This window comes from Rhinopithecus bieti, unplaced genomic scaffold (genome assembly GCF_001698545.2).
Source record: "Rhinopithecus bieti isolate Rb0 unplaced genomic scaffold, ASM169854v2 scaffold_21441, whole genome shotgun sequence".
Classification (NCBI taxonomy): Eukaryota; Metazoa; Chordata; class Mammalia; order Primates; family Cercopithecidae; genus Rhinopithecus; species Rhinopithecus bieti.
Genome location: NW_016810151.1, coordinates 105,180 through 117,544, shown reverse-complemented (window position 1 = coordinate 117,544; position 12,365 = coordinate 105,180). Strand labels below are relative to the sequence as shown.

At 39.8% G+C, this 12,365-nt stretch overlaps 1 protein-coding gene across 1 annotated transcript; it reads left to right on the top strand.

Annotated features, from left to right (window-relative positions):
- The first annotated feature begins 1,089 nt into the window (after positions 1 to 1,089).
- On the top strand, positions 1,090 to 4,414 carry FANCF (FA complementation group F). The gene has a single exon (XM_017891466.1). It carries the CDS (start codon positions 1,662 to 1,664, stop codon positions 2,781 to 2,783), a length of 1,122 nt encoding a protein of 373 aa, XP_017746955.1. The 5' UTR covers positions 1,090 to 1,661; the 3' UTR covers positions 2,784 to 4,414.
- The last annotated feature ends 7,951 nt before the right edge of the window (positions 4,415 to 12,365 follow it).

The window sequence follows — 12,365 nt, the reverse complement described above, 5'->3', positions numbered from 1 at the left end:
AGAATAAATAAATGGAACTTAGTGATGCCTATACATTTGCTAAAGGCAGGCTGCACATTTGGTTCCAAGTTTCTAGTAAGCAAGAAAAATAATTTTAAGATTCATAGTACCTTAGGATTAAATAAAAACAACGATTTCAGGACCAAATATGAGTTTGAGATAACTAATAAAAATCAAGTAATAGCGAGGCGCGGGTGGCACACGCCTGGAATCCCAGCCACTTTGGGAGGCCGAGGCGGGAGGATCACTTGCGGGTCAGGAGTTCGAACCAGCCTGGCCAACAAGGTGAAATCCCATTTTTACTAAAAAATACAAAAATTGGGCACCACCCTGGGCGACAGAATGAGCTCCGTTTCAAATAAATAAAGCATAAATCTGAATAACAGCATTGCACATTGACTGCTTTACTTTCTAAAAGTGAAGGAATGGCTTTTTTAATAAATGAAAAATGGGACTTTTCCTGAGGATCCGCCAGTGCACTCCAGCTTCGGCTGACAGAGCGAGACTCCGTTCAGAAAGAAAGAGAGAAAGATCGAGGGAAAGAGGAAGAAAGAAGGAAGGAAGGAAGGAAGGAAGAAGGAAGGAAGGAAGGAAGGACAGAGGGAGGGAGGGGGGAGGAGGGAGGGAGGGAGGAGGGGAGAAGGAGAGAGAGAAGAAAAAGAAAGATGATTTTCCCCTCTTTTAAATTTCTCTTCCCCTTTTGTTAAAGTACAAAACAAAACACCTTCCCCCCACTTTTTCGAAGAGTTTTGGCTGTGTCTTTAGGACTAGAAAGAAATTCAGCTCAAACGAATTACTATATTATCAACTTTAGTAAGAATTGTGCATTTGGTACACAACGCAACTCCTAGGAGTTGACAAATGTTTAAGTGCATCAGTGAGCGACATAGGACCTTCTCCTCCCTACTCTCTTCTCACAGTTTTTATTTAATCAAACATTTATTATTGTTCGATGCTTAAATGCCATTTCCTTCAGCTATTTGTGTGAGAGAAGTCAATTAAGCTATTTTGTCCCCAAAATTACGAAAACGAAAACTGTACAATTGTGAAGTAAAATTTTGTTCCTTTGCAAATTTTAATAAATTATTAAAGGTTTTTTTTGTTTCAAATAATCAGGGCTTCAGTTCTAATAACGAAAGGACAATGTGAAGGCCTAGAATTTAGCATAGTGCCTGGCATTAATAGGACGTCAGTACATTTTTAGTACATGTTTCTCAAATAGATCTTAAAATTTAATTTAAGAGCGTTTCCTCACGTCACGGTATGTCTCTGGCGTTACTTAATTTAGAAAAACCTCGACACAGATTCTAGTTTTAGGCAAAGCTCAGAAAAGTTCTACTTCAGGACATTTCCAAAGCGAAAGGAAGCGCGGAGACGTTCATGACTGGCATCATCTCGCATATGGGCTCCGGAAATTCTCGGCAGGATGCCCTACATCTGCTCTCCCTTCACTAAGAAGAACCTCTTTGTGTGGCGAAAGTAAAAGTATTAAGGCTTTTAAGTTGCCCAGTCAAGGAACACGGATAAAGACGCCAGGAGATTGACATGCATTTCGACCAATAGCATTGCAGAAAGGCGTATCATTTCACGGATGTCCCAATCAGTACACAGAGAGTCGCCGTCTCCAAGGTGAAAGCGGAAGTAGGGCCTTCGCGCACCTCATGGAATCCCTCCTGCAGTACCTGGATCGCTTTTCCGAGCTTCTGGTGGTCTCACGCACTACCCACGTCCGCACCTGGGACCCCGTCACTGTGCGCCGGGCCCTGCAGTGGGCGCGCTACCTGCGCCACATCTATCGGCGCTTTGGTCGGCACGGCCCCATTCGCACGACTCTGGAGCGGCGGCTGCACAGCCAGTGGCGGCAAGAGGGCGGCTTTGGGCGGGGTCCAGTTCCGGGATTGGCAAACTTCCAGGCCCTCGGTCACGGTGATGTCCTGCTCTCTCTGCGCCTGCTGGAGAACCAGGCCCTCGGGGATGCAGCTCGTCACTACCTGGTGCAGCAACTCTTTCCGGGCCCTGGCGTCCCGGACGCTGATGAGACGCTCCAAGAGAGCCTGGCCCGCCTCGCCCGCTGCGGGTCCGCGGTGCACATGCTGCGCTTCAACGGCTGTAGAAAAAACCTGAATCTCCAGGAGGACTCTCTGATGAAGACCCAGGCGGAGCTGCTGCTGGAGCGTCTGCAGGAGGTGGGGAAGGCCGAAGCGGAGGGTCCCGCCAGATTTCTCAGCAGCCTGTGGGAGCGTTTGCCTCAGAACAACTTCCTGAAGGTGATAGCGGTGGCGCTGTTGCAGCCGCCTTTGTCTCCCCGGCCCCAAGAAGAGTCGGAACCCAGCATCCACAAAACACCTGGAGAGGGGAGCCAAGCGCTAGTCCACTGGCTTCTGGGGAATTCGGAAGTCTTTGCTGCCTTTTGTCGCGCCCTCCCAGCCGGGCTTTTGACTTTAGTGACTAGCCGCCACCCAGCGCTGTCTCCTGTCTATCTGGGTCTGCTAACAGACTGGGGTCAGCGTTTGCACTATGACCTTCAGAAAGGCATTTGGGTTGAAACTGAGTCCCAAGATGTGCCCTGGGAGGAGTTGCACAATAGGTTTCAAAGCCTCTGTCAGGCCCCTCCACCTCTGAAAGATAAAGTTCTAACTGCCCTGGAGACCTGTAAAGCGCAGGATGGAGATTTCGAAGTACCTGGTCTTAGCATCTGGACAGACCTCTTATTAGCTCTTCGGAGTGGTGCATTTAGGAAAAGACAAGTTTTGGGTCTCAGCCCAGGCCTCAGTTCTGTATAGGCAATGCTGTGTTATTATTACTTGAATATAGAATAATATAGTTTACAAAATGAAAATTACAATGTTCTCACCAAATATATGCCTTCGTGTGTCCAAAGTATAATTATTTTAGATGCTAATTTTGAATATTAAACAATTATAAATGTGCAAAGTAACTGGCATGTGGTGTCGTGGATATGCTGGATAGAGGAAGTGATTGGAAGTACTCAAAGCCATGGAATTAGCAATAGTTTGCTTTTTAATAGAAGGCCCATTTGTAAGAATATTGAAAATATATATACCGTTTAAAGAAAAAGCAGCTTTAAGGTGACAAAATACCCTTTTCTTTCAGTATGGTTTATTTTCTAGGTTTTCTTTCTCTCCCTCAGTAGTGAAGAGTTTTCTTTAACCAACCAATATGTGGCAGTGTCAGGAATGTTGGTTTGAAAAGCTATTGGCCTATCATTAGAGTTTGGCCTTGTTAAGCTAGTATTCTAAGTATTCTAACCAGTTAACCAGCCTCAGTATGCATTATTATTAAGAACGTTTGTTTCTCATTTTCTGCAAATTCTTACTCTGAAAATGAGTTACCACATAGTATGTCCATTTAAAGCATTGACTCACAGACGTTTAAAGCACAGTAAATACAAATATATGCCTTTGGATATTAAATTAATGCTTAATGATGAAAGAATCAAAACAAACTTTTTTTTTTCTTTTTTAGAGACGGAGTCTTGCCCTGTCGCCCAGGCTGGAGTGCAGTGGTGCGATCACTGCTCACTGCAACCTCCGCCTCCCAGGTTAAAGCAATTCTGACTCAGCCTCCCAAGTAGTTGGGATTACAGACCCACGCCACCATGCCCGGCTAATTTTTTGTAATTTTAGTAGAGACGGGCTTTCACCATGCTAGCCAGGCTGGTCTCAGGCTCCTGACCTGGTGATCCGCCCGCCTCAGCTTTCCAAAGTGCTGAGATTACGGGCGTGAGCCACTGCGCCCAGCCAAAAGAAACGTTTTAAGTAGAAGATCCAGGTTTTAGTACAACTTCTGCCGTTAACTAGGTTAATAAATCACAAACTTGGGACCACAGTTGCCTTATATGTAAATGAAGTGTTTAGACTGAAATAGTTAAATGTCATTTTTCCCTTGGTGGCTGCCCTATGGAAACAGTTTAGAATATTTGTTTTGCATGTAGGAACCTAGTTGTGTTAGTTTACCTGGGTGTTCCATAGCTGTTAGTGATTTCCAATAACCAAACTTAAGGGCAATTTATTCATTTTTACTAGGGAAGTAGAACTTTACAGTAATCAAGATATTTTTGTCCATATCCAGGTTAGCTGGTAACAGGATTTTTTTGGAGGTAAAAAAATGGTATTTAGAAAGTTAATTTCTAATTCCAGAATAGAATAAAAACAGTAAGAGCTGTGTAATCTTGTGGAAAAAGAGTTGTATAATCTTGTAGAATTTCTCATTCTGTGGTACAACCCAGGGGTAAACTATTATTCCAGTAGTAAATACACTTTTCTAGATAATCTTGAGTGAAAACCAGTAATTTCTTTTTCCCTGTGGTCAGATTCCTTTTTCTAATCCATGAAGGACATCTTGTAGATTACATTTGTCGTTAATGCAAGAATAAAGACAATTCCTCCTGTCAGTTACATGAAATTATTTTTTTTAAAGAAACAACCCAGTGAAGAGTTCTACCATAGCAAGGCCTAATATTAGCTTTAGCTTTAGAAAATAAGTTTGTGAACTTACTTCCCTATATATGCAGCGGTATCTCACACTATGATTTACAATGAAATTATAAAGATTGCCAATAGACTTAAATAATATTTTAAAATCGATTTTATACTTACCATTTATTATTCTGTTATTTTAGTCTCCATATGTACATTACATACATAATCTTATTTAATCTTCACACCAAAACTGTATTCTTATGAATATAAGCTAAAAGATTAAGTAAAATGCCCAAGGGTATAAACAAAAGCAACATGAAAGTGGAAACTGTATCTGTTATTTATTTTGTTTCCAGGAGCCTAGCATAGTGTTCAGTGTATGGTAGATACTTCTAGTGTTTGAATAAATGAAACCAGCATTAGAGCTTTATATACTTTCTCTTAAAGACTTGAAAAGATTAAGAATCTCTGCATACACTGAGAGAAAATGAGAGGAAGACTATAAAATAGAATATTTGATAACTTCTTTATAACATTTAGAAATATTTATTTTGTGTTTTTTTCCCTATGTCCTATCAAATGAGGGAGCACTATTGAAATCTCCCGTTGTAACACTGTTTCAGGAAATTTTATCAATTATCATCTTATGTATTTTGAGCAATTTTATGACATGAAAACAAATATACAGTTATTATATCATCTTAATGAATTGAACCTTTTATTTGTAGTGACTGCTTTTCTGCTTTAAAGTCTATTTTTGTCTATTGTCATTGTCATATATTAACTGTATATGATTGGACTTTTCCCTGCTATCCTATTTTGTGCTTTCCGCTTCCTTTGATTTCTCTGTTTCATTTCTCTCTCAGTTCTTTAATTGACTAAATATGTGTTTGCCTTATTTCATGATCTTTTCCCCTGTACCAGTTAGGATGTTATATTCTATACCCATGCTTTTACTCTCAAAACTTATCATATTTAACTTAAAAATATCTAATATTAATATCTAAACCCTCCTTCTTAATGATACAATGGACCTTAGGAGACTTTAACAGTGATCTCTTATCTCTAAACTCTCAAGTTATTATCCAGTGTTTTCGTTTAACAATTTTGTTTCCCATGATTGTACCTCAAATTCACTTGGAGAAGGTCTCTTGGTGGTAAACTTAAATCAGTTTTTATTTACAAAGATCATTCCTTGTTGATGTTGTTGGAAGGTAATTTTGCTGTGTTCCTGATTTGAGGTTAGCATGTTAAAGATATTAACTCTTTTCTAGTTTCCATTGTTGATATTAAGAAAGCTATTCATCTACTTGTGGTTCTTTTGTAAGTGATTTCTTCTTTCTGGTTTATTTTAAAGTGGTCCCGGTTTCAGTGTCTATAGTCACTTCAGAATATCTAATTGTAAATTTCTATTTTTCTTGCTTGTTTTATGTTGTGTTTCATTTATGTGTGGATGTGCGTTTTTCTTCATTCTGAAAATTTCCAGCCATTTTTTCCCCAATATTTCCTTTCTTCCATTTTTTTAAATCATTCCTGTCACTTTGATCAGGCCTATAGTAGATCTTCTCACACTACTCAAATCATGTAACCTCTCTGTTCCAATTTCTATCTCCACATCATTCTATTTTGCTCTGGAAACTGCTGTTATATCCCAAGATAAATTTCCCCATCTTTATTTTAGCCTACCACCAGGTTTTAGCTGAAAATGGCCAGTCAGAGTAAATTTCCCAGTTTCTCCTACAGTTACATGTGGCCATAATGCTAGGTTTCGGTTACTTTTATATAAGCAGAAGTGATATGTACAACTTACTATTCATTCCCTAGAAATCTGAAATGATTTGCCCTTAATGCTCTGCTTCTCCCTTTTAATGGGCTGGAAAGTTAATTTGCTGCTAGTTTGCCGCTATCTTGAATCAGATGGCTGAAGATGACTGGGACATTGCTGTAGACCCAAAGATGAAGTCATATGTACAGGATGGCAAAACAGAGCCCACCTGCCTAGCTTGTCCTGTTAATATAGGAGAGGAATACAACTTTCTCTTATAAACAGTGCTTGAGATGTCTTATGTCATCAACATTGCCTATAACCCTAAGTAGTGTTGGTATAGTCATGGTAATTCTGTCTGATCTGAGGTTTAAGCTATCAATTGAGTTTTAAATTTCAGTGATTTTTTTAAAGTCTTATTTGGCTTTTTTCTCCTAATCTGTTTACCTTTTAATAATCTCATATGGCAGGCTTTTTGTGATTCTATTTTCATTTTTTATCATTATTTTATCATCTAATAATCACAACCTGAAGTATTGGGTATCTAAACCTATTCTGTTGATTCTCACTCGACAGTTTATTTCTTTACGTCTTTTGTAATTTCTTATTGTAAGTTCACATGTGTTTGGTCATAGTCTATGTAAACCTGGGAGTCTAAATAGGGTATTATTTGCCCAATGAGGGCATATTTAAATGCTTCTGCTAGAGAAATAGAGAACCCCCCTAACCTAGGACTACTTTGGTTTATTGTAAGAGTTTTGGCTTGAGTTTTTCTACCTTTTGTTTTGCTCAAAGCATATTTTCCAAATCTTATTTGCTTGCTACTCAGATCTCCCTGTTTTGGAGAAACAGACATGAAGGGGTGGCTTGGAAATTTCCTTTATTTTCTGAAATCCCAACAAAACATTCAAAGAATGTTATATTGAGAATCTATTTGTTTTGTAGCAGTTGGGCCCTATGGAATATCTAGTTACTGATTTGCTAAAAGTGGAAGTCCTCATTTTCCCTTTAGCCCACATCAACCTAACTTCTGCCATCAACACTCCTCTGAAATAAGTCTTGTCAAGCTCACCAATCACCTGCATGATGCTAAATTCAAAGGACACTGTATTAGTCCATTTTCACACTGCTATAAAGAACTCCCAAGACAGGGTAATTTATAAAGGAAAGAGGTTTAATTGACTCACAGTTCCACATGGCCTGGGAGGCCTCAGGAAACTTAATGATCATGGTGGAAGGTGAAGAAGAAGCAAGTACCTTCCTTATGAGGCTGTAGGAGATACAGAGAAAGAGAGAGAGAGAGAAGAGAGGAGGTGCCACACTTTTAAATCATCAGATCTCATGAGAACTCACTATCACGAGAACAGCGTGGGGAAAACTGCCCCCATGATCTGATCACCTCCCACTAGGCTCTTCCCTCAACACGTGAGGATTACGATTCAAGATGAGATTTGGGTGGGTTCACAGAGCCAAACCATATCAGACACTTTTCTGGTATTCAGTTATTTGACTTCTCAGCAGCATTCAATACCATGGCCTATCCTCTTTTTTTTTGAAACTGGGCTTGGAATTCTATTGTTATAACATACATGACACCACTCCATCCTAGTTTCCTCTTACCTCTCTAGCAATTTTTTTACAGTCTACTTTTTTGTCTCCTCCTCTTCTAATCATCCTTTAAATATTCAAGATTTCTCAGTGTTTAATAACTGCTGCTTCTTTTGTGTAGTGCTCTCACCCCATGTGATCTCATCCATTTCTGTGGCATTAAATACTACCTATATGGCATGAATTGCACAATTTATATCTTTAGCCTGGTGGTCTCATCATACCTTCAGAACCAATATCCCAACTTGAATGTCTCACAAACCTCTCATACCAAACACCCAAACCAACTGTAAATATCAGAGAGAGGGTGGAGCAAGATGGCCAAACAGAAACCAATCATTCCCCTGCCTCCCCAGCAAGGACACTGAGTTAAGATATGTATACAGAAAAAAGATCTTCATAGTAACCAAAAATCAGGTGAGAACTCATAGTGCCTGGTTTTAACTACATATTGGTAAAAGAGGTACTGAAGTGATTTAAAAACAGTCCTGAATCACAGATGCCATCCCTTCCTCACACCAGGAAGCAGCAGCCTCTGAGCACTGAGAGAGGGAGAACAGCAATTGTAAAGCAATGAATTCAGTGCTGTCCTGTTACAGTAGAAAGGAAAACCGGACCACACTCATCCTACCCACAGAGGGAACATTTAAACCAGCCCTAGTGGGAATCTGAATTCCTGCAAATCTCACCAACATGGGCTACAGGCTATAGCAGTCTGTGCCTCCAAGTAAACTTGAAAGGCAGTCTAGGTCATAAACTCTTAGGCAAGTCCTTGTGTTGAGTTAGGCCCATAGACAATGGACTGAAAGGGCACACAGCATACTGATAAACCAGCTGGGGCAGCCAAGGGAGTTCTGGCATCACTCCTCCCCTAACCTCAGGTGGCACAGCTCATGTCTCCAAAAGAGACCCTTTCCTTTCATTTGAGGAGAACAGAGGCAAGAGTGGGGAGGACTTTATTTTGCATGTAGGATCCCAGTCCAGCCACAGCAGAATAAGGGATTGGTCAAAGTAGTGAGGCCCCTGTTTCAGACACTACCTCCCAGATGACATTTCTAGATACACCCTGGGTCAGAAGGGAACGGAACCTGCTTCCTTGAAGGAAAGGACCCACTACTGGCAGCATTTATCACCTGCTAACTGAAGAACCCTTGGGCCCTGAACAACCAGCAGTGATGCCCAGGTACTATATCGAAGGCCTTGGTGAGCCTCTGAGATTTGCTGACTTCAGGTGAGACTCAGTACATGACCAGCCATGGTAGCTAGGGGGCAAAATTTCTTCTACTTGAGAAAAGCTGAGGGAAAAGTAAAGGGGACTTTTTTCCCCGCACTTTGGGCACCAACAAGGGGAGGAAGGGACCAGGTGTGATCCTGAGGTCTTTGATTCTAGGACTTGACTCTTGGATGACATTTTTGGACCTGCCCTGGGCCAGAGGGAAGCCCACTGCTCTGAAGGACGCGTCCCGGGCCAGGCGGCATTCACAACACACTTAAGAGACTTTGGGCCTTAAGGGAACATCAGAGGTAGTCTGCCAATACTTCTCATGGCCTGGGGTGGCAGTGGCTGTGGGAAGAGGCTTCTCTGCCTTTAGAAAGGTATAGGGAGAGTGGTAAGGACTGCCTTGTGTGCCTTGAGTGCCAGCTCAGCTGCAGTACTTTATTTAGAACATCAAATAGACTCCTAAAGTTTTTGACTCTCATCCCTGACTCCCAAATGGCACTTCTGGACCCACCCAGGACTTGGGGCACCTTGCTGCACTGAAGGGACGAACACAGGCCTGGCTGGCTTTACTATCTGCTGAATGTAGTACCCCAGGGCCTTAAGCAAACATAAACAGTAGAAAGGGAGTTGTTGTAAGCAGGCCTTGGGTGAGACCCAGTGCTGTGCTGGCTTCAGGTCTAACCTTCTGCAGTCATCGTGGTGATGGACACAGAGGTGCTTGTGTCACTCCATCCCCTGGTTTAGGTGGCTCAGGAGAGAGAGAGAGAGAGAGAGAGAGAGAGAGAGAGAGAGAGAGAGAGTCTGTATATTTAGGAGAAAGTAAGGGAAGGAAACAAGAGCCTCTGCCTGGTAATCCAGATAACTCTCCTGGATCTCATCCAAACCCATCAAGGCAGCACCTGTATGAGTCCACAAGAATTACAACATTGCTGGGATTGGGGTGCCCCCTAATGCAAATATAGTTTAGATCACAAACCCAAGTCATTTTAAATATCTGAATAGCCTTCCCAAGAAGGACAGTTAAAAATAAGCCCAGACAGTGAAGACTACAATAAATACCTAACTCATCAATTCTCAGATACCGAAGAACATCTGCTAGCCTCAATAGCATGTAGGAAAACATGATCTTACTAAATGAACTAAATAAGGCACCAAGGATCAATTCTGGAGAAACAGAGATATGTGACCTTTCAGACAGAGAATTCAAAATAACTATGTTGAGGAAACTCAAAGAAATTCAAGATAACACAGAGAAGGAATTCGGAATTCTAACAGATAAATTTAACAAAGAGATTGAAATACTTAAAAAGAATCAGACAGAAATTCTGGTGCTGATAAATGCAATTACTGTACTAAAGAATGTATCAGAGTTCTTTAATATCAGAATGGTTCAAGCAGAAGAAAGAATTACTAAGCTTGAAGACAGGCTAATTGAAAATACACAGTCAGAGGAGACAAAAGAAAAAAGAATAAAAAGTAATGAAGCATGCTTACAGAATCTAGAAAATAGCCTCAAAGGGCAAATCTAAGAGTCATTGGCCTTAAAGAGGAGGTAGAGAAAGAGATGGGGGGAGAAACTTTATTCAAAGGGATAAGAACAGAAAACTTCCCAAACCTAGAGAAAGATATCAATATCCAAGTATAAGAAGGTTATAGAACACCAAGTAGATTTAACTGAAAGAAGACTACCTCAAGACATTTAATGATAAAACTCTCAAAGTTCAAAGATAAAGAAAGGGTTCTAAAAGCGGCAAAATAAAAACAAATAATATATAACGGAGCTCCAATATGTCTGGCAGAAGACTTTTCACTAGAAACTTTACACGCCAGAAGAGAGTGCCATGAAATATTTGAAGTGCTGAAGAAAAAAAAAAAAAAAAAAAAAAAAAAGTCTTTACCCCAGAATAGTAAATCTGGTGAATACAGCTTTCAAACATGAAGATAAAATAAGATTTTTCCAGACAGGCAACAATGAGGGATTTCATCAATACCAGACCTCTCCTATAAGAAATGCTAAAGTACTTCAATCAGAAAGAAAACGATACTAATAAGCCATAAATAATCTTCTTAAGGTAAAAACTCACTGGTAAGAGTAAGTACACAGAAAAACACAGAGTATTATAACATGGTAACTGTAGTGTGTAAATTACTCTTGTCCTAAGTGGAAAGTCTGAATGATGAACTAATCAAAAATGATAACTACAACAACTTTTCAAGACATAACCAATACAATAAAACATAAATAGAAACAACAAAAGCTAAAAGAGGGGATAACATTGAAGCATAGGACTTTTATTAGTTTTCTTTTTGCTTGTTAGTTTATCCAAATAGTGTTAAGTTATTATCAGGTTAAAATAATGACTCATACGATAGTATATGCAAGCCTCATGGTAACCTCAAACAAACAAACAAACAAACAAACAGACACAAAACATACAATGGATACACAAAAAGTAAAAAGCGAGAAACTAAGTCATATAACCAGAGAAAATCACCTTCACTAGTTGAAGACAGGAAGAAAAGAAATAAGGAAGAGATTACAAAGCACCCAGAATGTCAGGTATAAATTCTCACCTATCAATAATAACATCAAATGCAAATGAGCAAAACTCTCCAATCAAAAGACATAGACTGGCTGAATGGTTGAAAAAACAAGACCTGTTGATTTGTCCCCTACAAGAAACACACTTCATACAAAATACACATAGACTGAAAAAGTGGTGAAAAAAGATATTCCATGCCAACAGAAACAGAGCAGCAGTTGCAATCCTTATATCAGACAAAATAGATTCCAAGACAAAAGCTGTAAAGAGAGACAAAGAAGGCCATTCTAAAATGATAAAGGGGTCAATGCAGTCAGAGGATATAACAGTTTTAAATATATATGCACCCAACCCTGGAGCATCCAGATGTATAAAGGAAATATTAGAGCCAATGAGAGACATAAGCCATAATACAATAGCTAGAGACTTTAATGCCCCACTTTCAGTACTGGACAGATCTTCCAGATGAAAAGTCAGTAAAGATACCTTAAATTTAATCTGCACTATAGACGAAATGAATCTAACAGATCTTTATAGATTCTTTAGATTTCTATAAATTTTTTTCCTCAAGACATGGATCATTCTCAAGGATAGACTATGTGTTAGGCCACAAAATAAGTCTTAAAATATTTTTTAAAAAACCTGAAGAAACATCGAGCATCTCCTCTGACCACTATGGAATAAAATTAGAAATGAATAATTAAAGGAATTTTGGAAACTATACAAATACATGGAAATTAAGTAATATGCTCCTGAATGACCAGTGGGTCAATGGAGAAATAGAG